This window comes from Aulonocara stuartgranti (assembly GCF_965226115.1).
Source record: "Aulonocara stuartgranti genome assembly, chromosome: 18".
NCBI lineage: Eukaryota > Metazoa > Chordata > Actinopteri > Cichliformes > Cichlidae > Aulonocara > Aulonocara stuartgranti.
In genome coordinates, this window is record NC_138954.1 from 9,472,664 (window position 1) to 9,489,344 (window position 16,681).

The window sequence follows — 16,681 nt, forward strand, 5'->3', positions numbered from 1 at the left end:
TTTACATCATTGCTACATATAAATATAAATATAAATATAAATATAAATATAAATATAAGTACCAGCAAAGTGTCACATAGGGGCTCAAGAATTATCACCGGAGTTCCACACAGCTGTCATACAAAGATTCAGTATGTCAGTGAAATCATAAGATAAACTAAAGCTAGTCACACTGTGCCAATGAAGGAGAAGACAAACACATGAGCAAGAAAAGTAGTTCAGAAATGGTAAATGGCCTGTATTTATATAGCGCTTTACTAGTCCCTAAGGACCCCAAAGCACTTTACATATCCAGTCATCCACCCATTCACACACTGGTAATGGCAGCTACATTGTAGCCACAGCCACCCTGGGGCGCACTGACAGAGGCGAGGCTGCCAGACACTGGCGCCACCGGGCCCTCTGACCACCACCAGTAGGCAACGGGTGAAGTGTCTTGCCCAAGAACACAACGACCGAGACTGTCCAAGCTGGGGCTCGAACCGGCAACCTTCCGATTACAAGGCGAACTCCCAACTGTTGAGCCACAAAGAACACGAATGCACCACAAAGTAACAAAAGAGTCACAAAGCACTGCAGAGAAACATAAAAAGTCTAGTTGTTTGTGTGTGTGTGTGTGTGTGTGTGTGTGTGTCTACATTACACACTGTGTTGATGCTATTCTTGCAGTATCCTGTTATTTGAAATAAAGCCCTCAAAACATTATGTTTATGATGAATTTCTGTGGACCTGCTGGGCTTTTTCCCTTTTACAGTTCATCACAGATGGTTTCTACTGTAAAAGGTTTAGTTGTAAGAATCCCTGTTAAAGCAGATAAGTGTGGAATACTTATCACACCTGATTGTTCTCCGACTGTTTTTCTCTATAGATGGTTTACCTTCCTTTACTTATTTGCATCTCTGAGCTACAGTTTTGTAACTTCCTGTATTTTAATATGCTCCATTGCTTCTTCAGCTGTTATCGTGCAATTTTCTTGTTGTATCATCTCTAACAAATTGGCACAACATAGTCACCACTTATAATTCACTCTTAGGTCATAAGTAATGGGTTTTATATCAGTGCTTTATGCAGTGTTTTAACAATAACCTTAAATTTGCCAGGTTGTGCACTTGATTAATATTGCACATGTAATTGTTGGAAAATCTTTTAGTTAGTCTTGTGGATTTTAAGGTTTTGTATTTGCCAGTAGGTTATTGAGCCAGTACTCTGCAAGGCATTCCCAAAATTTATGAAGGCTGTAACTAAGAAATTACAAAGTGGTGGAGTACAAGAAGGACCTGGATTCACCCATCAGAGCTGGGACAGGCTCCAACCCCACTGCCACCCTGAACTTGATAACCAGAAGAAAATGGATGGATTGTTATTTCTTGCAACTTGGTCATTTTTATGGATGCCCACCTGTGTGTGTGTGTGTGTGTGTGGGGGGGGGGGGGGGGGGGGGGTTAGTGTATATTTGCTGGTTTAGCCTCAGTTTAAGACTGTGTGTTTTATTTAAAAAACAATCTATTAATATTATCTAAATTTGATTTCTTATGTTTCTTTTCTTCTTGCCTCCTCAAGATTTTGTCTTCGTCGTGGAATTCCCCATTTAGTTACTTTCTGTTTTGTTTTGTTTTCTTAGTCATTAGTTAAACTTGTTTTGTTTTTGTTCTAATTAGTTTCAGTTGCATCTTGTTTACCCTGGTGTTTCTATTATACCTACTCATGTGGGTTTACATAACCCCTCCTTTGTCTCTGTTAGCCTGCCTTTGTGTGTTCCTGCATCATTCACGCCATGATAGTTTTTATTTATTTATTTATTTTTACCTTAATTGCATAACTTTTTTCAGAATAATTTTATGTGATGATTAGACTATAGAGAAAAACCAGCATACAGGACAAATTAAAGGAAAAACAAGGAAAAGTGTGTTAGTAAGGTGCTGGGCCCCCGCATGCCCACTGATTGACTGTACAAGTCTCATGAACTCTACTGGACAATCACCATTCTTCCAAAAGATAGTATATAAAGACCAGTATAATCCTCACCATCCTATAAGAGTTGATTACAGGGTGAAGCCGATCACTCATAACAACTTAATGCTTATTTGCAGTGAGCTGTTTCATCTAAGGTGGAGTGTCTCGAAGTTTGGACGAAAACTTAGGGATAAAACCTGGACAGAGAGTGGTTTATATTAGTAACTGTAACCCAGTGTTAATGATGTTTTTCTTTCTCTCTTTTTTTGTTATCATAATTTTTTCACTGCTTAAATTGTCTGTTACATTTCTTATGGCTTTCTTTCTTTCTTTCTTTTCAGATGTGTTCATAAATGCTACAGGAAGGTTAAGTCTCTTCTTAGAATAATAGTATTGAAACAGCAGAAAAATGCTCCTTTGGCCATATCAGCCATGCTACGCACACTGAAACTACAGAGAAAGGAGGAGCTTCTTTCCTTGTGGCTTTTGCGGCCCAATCACTTTAATCTTTGCACAAAATGGGCATGACAACCTAAACCATGCCTAAAAACGAACCCTCCAAAATGTAAAAGTCATATTACACATGTAATATGTCAGACATCTGTATCTCGCAAAAAAGTCAGTTGTTGTACGTACAGTTAAGTCCATATCTGGCTGTTTATAAAGGTAGTAGCTAGGTTACAGCATATTGTAATTGGAGTTACACATAAATAATAAATAATCATAATAAATGATTATTATTAAAACAAATAATAATCAGTCACCCGCAATCACACCTGCTACACGCGCAGTGCGCTTGTATGTAATAATTACGGTAATAGCACAACGTCACTTGTGGCTGCAAGTGAGTTTGGTGTGTCGTTTAAGTACTTCCTGTAATGGTGGAAACTACATTTTTAAACACGCACAGACGCATTTATCAGCTTGTTGTTTTTTGCATGAATTTTCTAGGAGGATTCAGTCGTGACCGTCTGTCTGGATCACAGAGGTACTAAAAACAAGCGTCCCTCTAGCATACGCGGAAGAACCTGCAGATACTTCTGCCGCTGTGCTTCGGTGATGGATGCACTGCTCTAATACTTTCACACAGATTCACACACAGCACGCGTAGACGTGTGCAGCTTAAAACGTTTATTTGTGCTGTAACAAGGAGCCGAAACCAGTGCGAGATGGAGAGCTGCGACTTCCAGAGTCAGCTGCTGTCCGTCATGGAAGTCCTGGCCAAGGCGGCTGTAGCTGAGATAAACCGGCGTGTGGACCAGAGCTGCACGGTGCTCAGGCTGGAGGTGAGCCAGAGCCGGCGGGACATCGACCTGCTGAAGAGCAAGTGTGAGGTGATGGAGGCAGAGCTGAGGAAGAGCCGGATGAGGGCCAGGAGAAAAGGTGGGGACACCTGCCTGAGAGATGCTGAGGAGTCACGTCTTTGTTGTTTATAACTGACAGTTTTGTGTGATCTTCTCTCTTAGTGTTTAACAATCCATCAGCGGGGAGATTCTCTCCTCTGGTCAAAGTAGTTCTCAACAAAGAAACTCAGAGCTCACATTGGGACACACCGGTGGAAGCTCAGGCTCCAGATCAACCCCAGCAGGTAGGATACGGCTATTACCAGTGCACCATATTATCCCATTCATAGAAGTTCCAGAAGTGAGAGTGAGAGACAGAGCCTTTAACTAGAAGAGCCCAATCCCCTTGTGGAACCAGCTCCCAGACTGGGTTCAGTTCAATTCAATTCAATTCAGTTTTATTTATACAGCGCCAAATCACAACAACCGTTGCCTCAATGCGCTTTATATTATAAGGTAGACCCTACAATAATATATACAGAGAAAAACCCAACAAGCATATGACCCCCTATGAATGGCAACAGTGGGAAGGAAAAACTCAATTTTAACAGGAAGAAACCTCTGGCAGAACCAGGCTCAGCGAGGAACCAGTTGCTTTAAGGGAGTTTTTTTTTTTTAAACCTATATCCTTAAGATAGAAACACGGGAAAGTAAATTAGAATATATGTAATAATTATTTTATATTGACTCGTAAGTACAAAACTTTATAACTTTGTGATGTTAACCTTATTTAACCTCATTGTAGATGGGCTAGAGCTCTACTAGCACAACTTGCATATAAGCACTGATGCATTTGCTTGACCACGCAGTGCATGTGTCATCTTATTTAAGCACTAACCCTGAGCCTGCTGTTGCAGTGTGCTGAGGCCGTGGAGCTTGCTAATGGGCCTGATCACATACGGATCAAAGAGGAGTGTGCAGAAGAGGATATGTGGAAAAATGATGCAGAGGACAGACCGAGTGAGTCCACACCTTTAATAGTGAAGAAATAAAACAATGTGATGTTTAAGAGGGACTTTTCGTTCAAGCACAAGGAATACTTCACTTTACTCAGATAAGCTGTAAAGGTAAATAAATGCACTGTTTATATACAGGTCATAAGATGAGAAGCCTGAGTCTGAGTACAAATTAATATGTATGTGTGCTAATGTGCACCAGAGCTGATGCTACACACATGGTTCAGTTTACAGACAAATTATTGTCTAGGTTTGCAGTTTAACAGCATTGCACTGAATTCAAAGCCCAGGATATGATCTGATAAGAATTACAACTATAAATTAATTTCAAATGAGCCAAATTGTTATTTGCCGACTATAAATCAGGGATGTCAAACTCAGAGGCCAAGTGGGTCAGACCAGTGAAACTTCCCTTTCTATTGGTGCAAAGAGGTTTAACTGCCCATTTAATCCCTGAGATATCACAATATGAGGAAAAAGAAGCACAACTTTACCTTTACTTTCAATATATGATAAAGAAATGCTGCTCTGCTTAATAAAATAAATCTATCAGCTTGACTCTGGGATTGAGTTGCAAGAAATAAATGTGTAAAATTATCATTGTTCAGACTGTCCTGTAGTTATAAAGCAGAAAGTTTTTGTCCACATTTATGTGTTTTACTGTGGAAAAAAAACAGGAGATTTTCTCTAATTTAATAGTTTAATTATTACTTAATTACATTGGTGTAATATGGATAGCCACAGGGAAGAGCTTTAATAGTAGGGCAAGCTGTCAAATTTATGAAAATACAGAAATATATGAAAATAAATATGAAAAATTTACACCCTCCTTTACATTTTCCAAAGCTGTCCAGTGGGGTGACTCTGGAGACTTGGCCTTATGTTTGACACCTTTGCTCTAAATGATTAAAGGTTTTATTAAAGGCATCTCTCTGGTAATGTGCTCTCTTTAGTCTCTGGAGCCGAGCATCAGCCATATTTCGACACAACAAAACCTGCCCAAGGCGACAGCTTTGCGGAGCTTTACCACTCGGCTGAAAACCCGGCCCTCTCTGAAGATCTGGTTTCCCAAGTAGACGGCTACAGCATTTTCCCAGAACAGCAGCTGAACAGCGGCCAAAATGATATCGAACTCGTAGTGAAACACGAGAAAGAGGAAGAGGCGGATGAGGACGCAGCTCCACTCGGTTCAGCCCACACGTTTGTGACAGAGACAGCTGAGGGGCAGCTGTGGCCATCCAGCGTGTGCAGAGACACGGGGGACCCAGGTGTCCCGTACACCGGGCAGCAGTTTGAGCAGATTCCTGCTGCATTTGCATCTTCAGCCCTGTTGCATTTGGAGGATGTGGCACCCAGAGTTCACTCTGTTGGGAAATTTAATTCTGTTGTGCTGAGTTCCGCACGAGTGAAAAGACGAGGCAGAAGTTTGGGATGTAAGAGGCCACAGTCAGAGGAAGGACAAAACTCTGCATCTCAGATTAACTCCACAGATCCCACCTTGATTCCTCAACAGTTACAGAGCTGTACTCAAACGAGTAATCCAGACGAGGGCCGGACTGGGCCGAACCCCGCAGGCCCCTTCGCCACACACAGAGTTGGAGGCAGTTTGAGCCTGGCGAGGAGGATGAGGACGCCCTGGAGGTCCGGGCTCGGCGAGAAGCGGTTCAACTGCACGTACTGCGACAAAAGCTTCACCAGGTTCAGCCAGCTCAAAGAGCACCTGAGGAGTCACACGGGCGAGAAGCCGTTCACCTGCATTCAGTGCGGCCGGAGCTTCACCAAACAGTGCAACCTCATCAGACACGCGGTGGTCCACAGCGGGGAGAAGCCCTACGAGTGCTCGCTGTGCGGGAAGTGCTTCACCCAGCGCTCTAGCCTCAAGTCTCATCAGAAAACAGCACACTTATAATGTTTATTTTATACAACCGCTGCCCGTGTGGAGAACTTAATAATTGGTTTTGTTTTTGTGATGTTACATATACACATAATTTTAGACTGAGTGGTACAGAATTATAAAACTACAGTCAAGTTTATGGCCCGGCTAATGTGTTTCCATCAGGCGCCACACAGGCTGCATGGAAAAGATGGATTGTGGAAAGTTGTTATTAAGTGTTTTATCTTTTTATGTTTTTTTTTTTTTTTTAGCCAGCTGTGGTGAGTAAAGGGTGGAAATAAACTCATCAACTCCTCAAACATGCCCCGTATAACACATCTGTTTTACTCCAACTAGGAACAAATTTATTCAGTGAGACATAAACTCAGTGTTTATGAAATGTTTATTGAGGTCACAAACCGAGTAAAACTGAGTTCTTTTTTTTATAGTCGCCCTCTACTGGCTTTTAAAAAGAATGCAGGTTTAAAGCACTTCTCCAATGGCTTAAAATTCAGACCTGAAGCATATGTCAATCTTTCATATACAGTCTGTGATCAGACTGCAGAACTAATGCTAGCTTTAGTCCTTTTAATCACTGGTTTCAAATCACCTTAAAGACTCATGAAACGTAGCTTTATGTGTTAATCCATCAGCCTTAATGAGAGGCTAATGAAAAGCTAAAGAGGCTTTCTACCTGCCATTCTTCTCTCTTCATCTTCAACCGTGTTGTTGTTCCTAAATTACCAATTTCATATTCATTGCCTTTGTTATTACATGTAACTTATGTTAATTTAATCCTGATAAGTTTTTCCCTGCGGAGCCCAAACTGCAAATTTGAAAAGTAAATAAAGTTGCTCTGCATTTGAACTTGGTCCTTGAACACATCTTTGAACACATCTCAGCCCTATCAGAGATTAGATCGGTGTCTGGTGTTTCCATTAAACATCAAAGTTACTTGTGCTGGAGGTAAATCAAAGAAGTACCAAAAAACTGATGGGCCGTCAGAGGGTAGAAGAAGAGATTGTCTGGCTCTAACAAAAGCAGTAATCCCTGCACCCCCCTCCCCTCCCATTTTGTTGTTTTTACATTTTCAAGCACAATGTCAGTGTTTTTATAAGCTGGAAATCATTTGATTATAAATTAGGTATGTTTTAAATAACTTCTTACAACTGCAAACTAAAGTAGGAACTGTGGTATGTTTAAACCTCTAGGTTACATTTTTACAAACAGTCAATCGAGGATTAAGTTTGATTTGAATTTTATTGAATGTTACTGGTCATAAAACAGAAAGGCGACCTCTGCAGGCCGTACCCCACCTCCCACCCTGTGAAGCTGGGATAAGTCTCTCGGCCTATGACCCTGAACTGGATAACCTGCAGATGGACGGCTGTTACAATAAATACATTTCAGTAAACTGAAAGAAATGTAACCAGATTAGACTTGAAGGATTTTGGAAAGTGTCAGAACTGCTTTATTTAAATATATGACTCATGAGAATTAAACTAACCATCTTTTGGCATCGCTTGTCTTCAGTCTCCAGGCATGGAAATCAAATTGGGAAGTTTCATTTATTTTAGAAACAGATCTCGCTTAGGATGGTGCAGTGGTCAGCACGAATGTCTCACAACAAGAAGGTTCCTGGGTTTGAATCTGTCTAGAGTTTCAATGTTCCCATGCTGCCCGTGTAGCTTCAGGTACTCTAGCTTCCTCCTCCAACTCAGTGATGCTTGTTAGGGTTATTGGTGATTATAAACCGATTAAAGACTGACTGGTTGACCTTTTCTGAAAGCTAAAATAGGCTCTGGAATCTGAAGTGTGAGTTCTGAGGGTGACGGGAGTCATCCTGAAGTAAGACAAGAAAAACTCAGGCAAACTTGTTATTCAATCAGAAAAACAAAAAACATCTTAATCTGTATTCAACAAGGCAAGTACCACAAACATTTTACACAAATATACAAAGGTAAGACATTACTTTTTTCAATATAAATATGAAATTAGATCTTTTATCCTGTAAAACTGTGATAAAAGTTGCATAGAGGAGTAGTGATAGGACAGGACTCTATATATCACTCTATGTGTGCATTTTAGTTCTTATTAGAGGGATCAGACTGAGATCAGCAGAACGCAACAAAAGCCACACAAAGGAAAAAATATCGGCATTGATGTTCAACACTATGAATCTAATCTTTATGAGCCATTTAGTTTGTACACAGAGCTGTTCGGATAGACATTTACAAGGATTTTAATACTCATTAAGGTGGAGATGGAAAAACTAAAGACGACTGATTCAAATCAGACATTCAGTGGAGTGTAAAGTACAACAAGTCACAGGGTCTCATAGTTCATTAAACAAAGCGAACCAAATGTTAGCAGCTTTAAAAAATTCTGTACTGTACGCTGTAATTATTCAGTTTTACCAAATAACAACTGCATTTATTTGCGGCACTTCCTGTTGCCTAAATGTTTTCCCTCCACTAGAGCAGAAAGTCACCATGAAAGACTTTGAAACTCCAGGTTATGATGTTAAACTGGAAAACATATTTACACCCAATCATCAACTGAGTCCTTTAAGTAAAGTGATTTCAGTATCAGCAATGTTAAAACAATACCACCATGAAAAGTTTCTGACAACGCACAAATCTGTAAGGACTGTTTGATAACACTGTTTGTATGACTTACAGTAATCCTGTTTTTTTTTTATAAGTCTGACGTAAGACCCGTCTTTCTATAGTTTACCAACATTTGCTACAATTATCAACCTTAAAGTGGATTTAATTATGCTTCAGTAGCTTCATCCTGTAATACTTAATCAGAAGAGTAAAGTGGGAAGCAGGTTGTTACTTCAAACCCATCACACACTGGATGGTTCGTCTGCTAGTAGAAGCACTCAAATATTATGGACGGATTATTTAATATTATTATTTTATCTTCTTTTTTCCCTTCTTTTTTTTTTTTTTTTTTTTTTTAAATCAGTGGTGAGACTTGGCAAACTCAGAAGTGATAAATTTTTGGAGTACGTACAAATCTAGATGCGGGAATTTTTGGAAGGATTTATCACCAGCGAGAGATGGCGAAAAACTGGAAACTTTGCATCAAAACTTTACATGATCAAAACTGGGAGACAGAGTTGTGATATATTTTTGAGATGTATATGAAGCTAGATCCAGATATCCTTCTGAATCCAGGGATAATTCAGTGCATAGCGTAGAAGGATTTTCAGCCTTTGTTGTGGTATGATCTCAGATTTGGCTTTTTATTTAAGTTTTGCTCTTTAAAATTTGCATCGTGTGGCTTTAAACTTGTCTTGAGTTGGAACACATCCAAGTAAATAACCTGTGTTTTGGCTTGCTTCTTTTTTGGAGGGACTGTTTTGGAAATCTGGCCTGACAGATGTACAAGACATTTATTACAATATCTATGTTTGCCTACAGAGGGTAGAAATAAAAAATGCTTAGACTGGCTGGCTTTCGTTTGACTAGTTTATCTCTCCTCTTTTTTCTGTACTTTAAAGTTAGCGGGCTAAAAAATGTCAAAAGAACAAGAAATGTTCCTGAAAGATTTCAGTCGCCTGACACCAGGTTGTTTTTTTAAATTGGCAGGAATGAGCAGTGAGGAACCACCCTTTTCCCAATTTCACAGAGAAATCACTGACAAACCCTTAACTCTGTCACCCTTTTTCTCCTGGGGGAGAGATTAAACATCGGTCTCGTGAGTGCTTTTAGGCACGTTCTCATCTGAATATCAGCGTACGGTCTTGTAAATCTGATGCGGGGGTTTTTGATTCAGTATAAGCATTTGTTTCTCAATGAACACAAAAAGTATCAAAACCTAAACACAACACAATGGCTCTTCAATACCTCTCCTCATAGACAAAACACTGACTAGAGGAAAAAGAAAAAAATCTACATCTCACAATATTAAATACAAACAACCTTTTCAGAAAAATAATCTCTATGCAGAGGGTCCGTTGTGTTGATAAAAAGCTTTTTGTGCTATTGCTGACTTTCACACCTGGGTGGAAACTTTGAACAATAATTATTTATCCAAATCAAGTGTGCTTGATTGAGTCAACAGGTGATACATTCACTTGAAAGATCACAATCAAGTGATTTTTCCTTTTATCTTTTATTCTCCAAAAAAATTTGAAATGTGTCCAGTCTACTTTTAAAAGCCGTTTTCGGCTGCCTCTGTGGAGTCAGAGTCCTCCCCGCTTTCTTTTCCACCACCTCAGTGTGTTGACGCATTTTGCGCGGGTGCATTACATTGGGCATGTGTTTGTCCCCCGTTCCCATTCCTGCTCGTCCTCCGGGCTGCTCGAGCAGTCCATGGCCTCTCCACTGTCTCTCTCACTGCTGGGGATCATCGGAGACCAGCTCTCCCTTAACGAGTCCTCCTTACTTCCCTCTACCTCCCCGTCGTCCTCCCCTCTTCTCTGCCCGCAGTAGGGTGGGATTTCAACCACGACATATTTCTTCGTCCAGCTGCTCAGCGCCACCTTTTGCCGGATGTCATTTCCCATTTGGCCTGCATCAGACCGTGAGTTAGTACCTGTGAGAAAAAAAAAAAAAGCCGAAAGAGTAAGGATAAAAGGTTACAACAAAAAGACTGCTGTACTTGTAAATTATGTTGAATTTAACTCTTTGTAGCTACAATTTACAGATGTCCATTAATGTATCATATATAGGTAATCATAAAGTTACTGTTTTGTAAAAAGGACAGCAACAAAAATAGTCTGTGTGTGTGTGTGTGTCTGTCACATCCTTCATCCAAGCAGCATCAAACTCAGCAGTGCACTTAACTCGGGCTCCTGATAATTCATCAAACCAAATCTGAAGTAGTTTGGATGCAGTGTTGTTGATCAGATGAACACAGATTTCTCACACTATGAGTAGGACACACATGTTGATCTATGGCTAAACTTAAACTTGTGTAAATAGGGTAAATCGGTGACACTAAGTCATGGAAAGCTACTATCAATTACATGGCTGCTCTATTTGACTGCCACTGGAATTTCCTGTCCGACATTCAAAGTGCATTATTATTTTGAGATCATAAAGGACGACTTTAATAAGGTCACACACGGCATCTGCAGACAAATATTGCCAGTTATTCATCACCCTCATGCTTATCATTTAAACCATGCAAGTTTCCAAACTTTAGCTACTAATTATGTCCTTGTTCCAGTGTTCTTTGCACTGGAACTCAAATAGTTTTCTTATGCATCCCAAAAGATGTACACTTAAATAATCGCATTAACTTGTCAACCTACACTAAAGGAGCAAAAACTGATGAACGAGGAAACTCGCCCTAATAATTACAGACTGTTCTGTTCCTGCTCCTGCAGAATGAGATGGCCCACACCGTTTCATTTATATGAAACAGACGGAATGAAACTGACTTCACAGATGATGACTCATGTCTGTTACAGTAACCTAAAAGTGAACAGGTAATGTAATAATATGACACATATGGTTTGGTCGTTACTGTGGTCATCACTGACAGAAGATAACGTGTTATCCTCTTATTTAAAACCTGCTCAAAAGCAGCACTGAACATGAGTTCCTTATTTCTGGTTATCATCACCTTACTCGCCTCATGTATGGTGCACTCTTAGCTGAAAAGAAGCATATTATGAGTTCACAATCCTCTAGCTTAGAATTTAAACCGCAAAGCAAAGAGTTACTTACACACTCAGCAATTAAAAATGTTATTTATTTACAATGCTTGCTGCATGCTACATGCAAACTGCTTGGTTAATCACAAATGTCCCTGACATGTCACTTCAAAGAGGGACCATTAGCCACTAAACTAAACTAAAATCTAATTTTAGTTGATTGTTTTCTACTTGAAGCTCATCTTTTATCTTTCCACAAACATTCGCTGAGCTCACCTAGAAGAGTTGTGGACAGCTGACTGGAGTTACAATTAACAGAACCGTTGTTGGTGCTAACAGCAGCGGCGAGGTGGAAGATCTCAGAGCGAGGAAGCTGGGGCGATACCGGTAAGGAGTGACACTGTCTTCCCGGCAGCTGCTGCCAGTAATAAGACGCCTCTTGTTGGGCTCTTCCGGGCCCGAGAGCACATGGTTGGTTACTGAACACACTTCCAGGTGGCGAGTGGAGGTCAAACACCAGGGAGAAGACAGACTTGCTGGGCACATCGTAAAACTTAATCTTCCCCCCGCACAGATCTTCTCGGGCTGTAAAAGGGTTGATCTTGCGGGCTTTGGAGGCTCTCTTGGCAGTAGGGGGGTTATAGTAAGGGTCCTGGACATTGACTTTTCTTCCTGGCTTGCAGGAGAAGACGTCCGATTGGCTGCGGCTGAGCCAGATGTTTCGTCTGGGGCGGGGTGATTTAGGAGGGATTTTATCGTTCTGGAAACCAAGAGGATTCCCTCGCTTGAAGCCTTGGATCTTCTCCCCTTAAATGAAGAGAACAAGAGCTTTCTGTGATCATCTTACATAAAATCTACAGAAAATACAGAAGTGTATTTCAGGTTTTTTTTTGACATAGCCATACAGAAGGTGAAGCAGGAATATTTTAAAACCACTAGATGGCAGAATAGGCTAAAGGCCGTGTATGCAGATACTCCATCAAAGCCTGTATGTTAACAGTTTCCCAAGGCGCTGCATGAGATTATTTAAACAGACGTTTTCAGTGGTGTGGTCGGGTTTAATTCTTGCAGCGCTGGAATCATGGCAGGATTAAGAAACCGTCTCGCCGGTGGTTGTTAAACATTGTTCAAAAACAAAGGGTTTACTCGTATAAATATTTTTTAAAGTTAAGTACTGAGACGGTTCCAAGCATAGCATAAATATATCTAAAAATACGAGCTCCTCTCAAAGCTTGTAGTGGACCCCCAGGTGTCTCCTTTATTCCAGGAAACTCTTTTTACTCATGTGGACTAAAAAAAGGCTCCTTTGGAAAAATATTTGGCTTTTACGTTTTCGTTATGCAACAGAAACATTTCCTACTGTCAGGGCGATCCTGGTCTCGGGAAACATTGATGTTATCAGCAGAGAGAGGGAGATGGAGGAGGTGGAGGAGGATGATGGGTACATAGAGGGGAGGAGGAATGGCGAAAAGGAAGTTTATGATGTAACAACCAACAGCTGATGAGAGGTGTCACAGTCAGGCCCTGTTTTCCACACAGTAACAGCTACATGAGGGATCACCCTCATGCCAGCAGGCTAAGACTGCGTTTTATATGTTCTGCCACCTTCATCGGATAAAAAGAAAACAATAATCTTGACAGCTGTATAAATGTTTTATGTCACAGCTGTGACATAACATGTAGTGGGGGGGGGGGGGGGGGGGTGAAGCTCTGGGGCTTGCCCAAACAAAATCATTACTGGCTCCTCGTGACTCCATGATGTGTCAGACATGCAGGCGGCTCTACGCGGGACCAAATTAGAAGTGAAACCTGGGCCTGCATGGATTAAGTGTCTCAAGCAGGAATGTTGATCTCTGACCAAATTTCCTCTTCTACCGTGGATGAAGTTTATATTTTCAGGAATCAAAGTGATTCACGGTTAGAGCTCTGGGTCAGTGATAGGGACACTCAGATAAATGTTAACATGATGCACTTTAAATAGCTCGCTTGAGTGCGATAATAGTGAATACAGACGTCAGTGAAATAAGGGCTATTACATGGCTGAAGCTGTTTGGAAGGAGCAAAATCTGGCCTGAGCAAGCCTGGCTGTATGTTTAGGGTGAGGGCAGTGTAAACAGCACCTTTGTAAGTGACCGTTTGCTTTGAGATAAGATAAGATAACCTTTATTAGTCCCACACGTGGGAAATTTGAGATGAGAAGCACTGTGGTGTTAGGAGGAAAAAGAAGAGTTGGATTGGACATTGGATAAATGGTGAAATAGTTGACAGGCTGAGAAGATAAGACAAGCAGAGTCTGTACTGTTGTAAGTGGCAAGGGTGAGGTGAGGGAAATTTCTGTTGCCTTGTTTGCTTACAGTTTCCCCTCCTTTCACCTCCCCTCACAGGAATTTACAAGCATCTCCGTGTAAATAAAACGACGTGGCCTTTATGGACTGTAAAGCTGAAGTTTTATGTGAGAGTGGGAGGGGGGGGGGACTGTTACCTTTGGCTATGGTTTTCTTGTCATTGTCCCCAGTGAGCAGGACACACTCGTGCTCCATATCTTCAACTTTAAGGCGTGCGAAAATCTCCTCGAGGTGCCTGACGAGGTCTGAGAAGGATGGACGGAGTTTAGGATCCATCTAAAGGAGAAGAAAAAGGAGATATGGAGAAGGCTGATAGTGACAGTAATAAACATTATCAAAGGTTGCACTTTGTAAATTATTTTCTAGGTAAAGAGAAACACACAAACAGAATTGCATTTATCTTAACATGAAAACTGCGTTGATTATGTAACAGTGTCATAGTTCACATTACATTACTCGATGACACCAAAACCCTTAAACTGTAGTTTACAGGTTGGTGCCATAGTGGCACAAAGAAAGGACGGTTTTATAATATTATTGGCACTCTAGTTGGGAAATGTTCAGTTGCTCAGCAGACTGTGGTATAAGACTAAGACAAGTAGTAAAATGAACATCTGAGGTCACTATGATTTTCGACTGTCCTTAGCAATAAAATCTAGTAATAAAATGTTTATTTTATGGCTAAGAATTAGATTTACCTTTAGGTGGTGCCAGCACATACAAGTACAATCATATCCTTACATTAAAGGCCATGAGTCACCCTATGTGACAGAAATGCAAACTCAAACGTGCTTAATATTTTAATCATATAGCCGTTGATTAACGTTTGGCTCTAGCTAAAAATCCCTATGAGAAAATTACAAAAAATTCCCCTATGCAGGAAAGCCCCTCCTTTCCAAGAATAGTGACTGACTGAATTTATGAGGATAGAAATGTATGAAATGAAAATGATAAAGCTGAGAGGCAAAATAAAAGCAAGAGAAACAAGGGGAGGCAGATGGAAGAAGAAGAAATTGGCAATGGACAGCTGGGATGAAATACAAAGTGTGAAAAAAATGAAAGTGTTGCTAAAAGATGATATTTAACTGTCAAAGAAGTGCAAAAGAAGTCGCAAGGAAATGCCAGAAAGAGACAGACTTGGAAACAGACTTGAAGAAGGATAAGGATGATAAAAGCAAGACAAGAGATAAGGATGAGAAGGGATAGAAGAGGCCTATCTAGTCTTAATCAGCAGGGTGCTGTAAGATCTTTAATGCTCTCATCATCTGTGGTTGTAATTAACTTCAGTGAAAAATAACTCGTGTTTTCAGTTCAGTGATCATGTGAGTAAAACAAAGTAGCAAAATCTCATTTAAAGTCTATAAGCAAATATATTTTATTTTATGGTTTCATTTACTTGCTGCTTATTCTAGATACTTTTACAACAAACCAGTATATGACTTAAGAAAAGCAGAACGTGCCAAGTGAGTGGCTCTGCTTTTAGAGAACAGAACCCCTTCTGGAGAGGAAGCTAAATCCGATTATTCACATAATCAGATTGCCCCTTTATTTCTGAAAAAGGGAATGAACGTTACTTAACTAATTAGAAATAAAACAGTCGAAACTCCAGGACAAAGCCAACTGGGAAATGTTGTCTCAACATAGCAGAGTTTGTGGTAAACACATTATAAAAACAGACTGAAGCCTCAACTTTATGAGCTACTTTAAAGCTACTGCTGCCTGCAAGCTGTTTTCTCACAAGCAGACAGTGGGTGTTTATTATCAGTGAACTAGTGCTAACAAGCACATTTATTTTTTTCTATTGAATTTTAAATATTTAACAGTTATGTTTTGTTTACTTCCTGTAAATGCTGGTCAGAGATAAGCAGCCCTGAATGTTTGTTGCACAAGATGGAAAGCAGAGGATTGGAAATCGATAAGCAATGACCACGTACATCTCCCAGTAAACAACATGTTTTTATGCTTAAAATAAACCTAAGCTGTTTATTGGACTTTAAAAGAGCCACTTTAAATGAATCACAGTTTATCTCATGGGTTTTGATGAAGTCGCTCATTTCACTTGGTCTGAAATAAACTATGTTAGCTTCTCTACCATTATTAAGCCAACTTTATTCCAATTGGCTGCTGGTTGCAAACACAAGGACTGAAGAGCAGGTGGGTGGGCCTCAAATGGCTATATGACAGATATCTGCTCTTTTTTTGACATCATACCGATTTAAATAGTAGGAAAAAATTTAGAAACAGAGCCTTTAGAGCAGCCTGAAGCCTCACAGACACTACTTGGATTATTTGAATCCTGCTTTTTAAAGTTTTATTATTTCTGAAATTTAAAAAATGAGGTTGTATAATGGACTCACATTGCAGCAGTTAAAGGCCAGCTGGAGGAAGTCAGGCGGACAGTCTCCAACCATGTGCTGGAATGTGTGATAGTCCAGGCCGAAGTTCTGGTCAGGAGGGCGAAGCGAGAGGGACAAAGAGGTTTGAAATACATGAAGAACAAACAGGAAATTCATATTCTAACAGTGGGATAAAGACGGAGACTGACAGCACTTCAGCAGATGTTTGACATACTGTAACTCAGCTGCCAAAGCCAGCTT

General features: G+C 40.4%; 2 protein-coding genes across 4 annotated transcripts in view; one reads left to right on the top strand and one right to left on the bottom strand.

The window, feature by feature from the left end:
- Positions 1-2,803: 2,803 nt before the first annotated feature.
- On the top strand, positions 2,804-6,963 carry LOC309693371 (uncharacterized protein). Its single transcript, XM_082512495.1, has 5 exons — positions 2,804-2,941; positions 3,104-3,336; positions 3,420-3,541; positions 4,154-4,256; positions 5,206-6,963. The coding sequence occupies exons 1-5, from the start codon at positions 2,832-2,834 to the stop codon at positions 6,159-6,161; spliced, it is 1,524 nt and encodes a 507-aa protein (XP_082368621.1). The 5' UTR covers positions 2,804-2,831; the 3' UTR covers positions 6,162-6,963.
- A 2,077-nt stretch (positions 6,964-9,040) lies between these two features.
- tesk2 (testis associated actin remodelling kinase 2) overlaps positions 9,041-16,681 on the bottom strand; it is a 35,446-nt gene continuing 27,805 nt past the window's right edge. For all 3 annotated transcript variants that reach the window (XM_082512484.1, XM_082512483.1, XM_082512482.1), the window contains exons 11-14: positions 16,442-16,528; positions 14,222-14,360; positions 12,016-12,546; positions 9,041-10,673 (exon numbers count right to left, since the gene is read on the bottom strand). In XM_082512484.1, the coding sequence (XP_082368610.1) occupies positions 10,384-10,673; positions 12,016-12,546; positions 14,222-14,360; positions 16,442-16,528 (1,047 nt within the window). In that variant the 3' untranslated portion in view covers positions 9,041-10,383. The remainder of the gene's footprint in view (positions 10,674-12,015; positions 12,547-14,221; positions 14,361-16,441; positions 16,529-16,681) is intronic.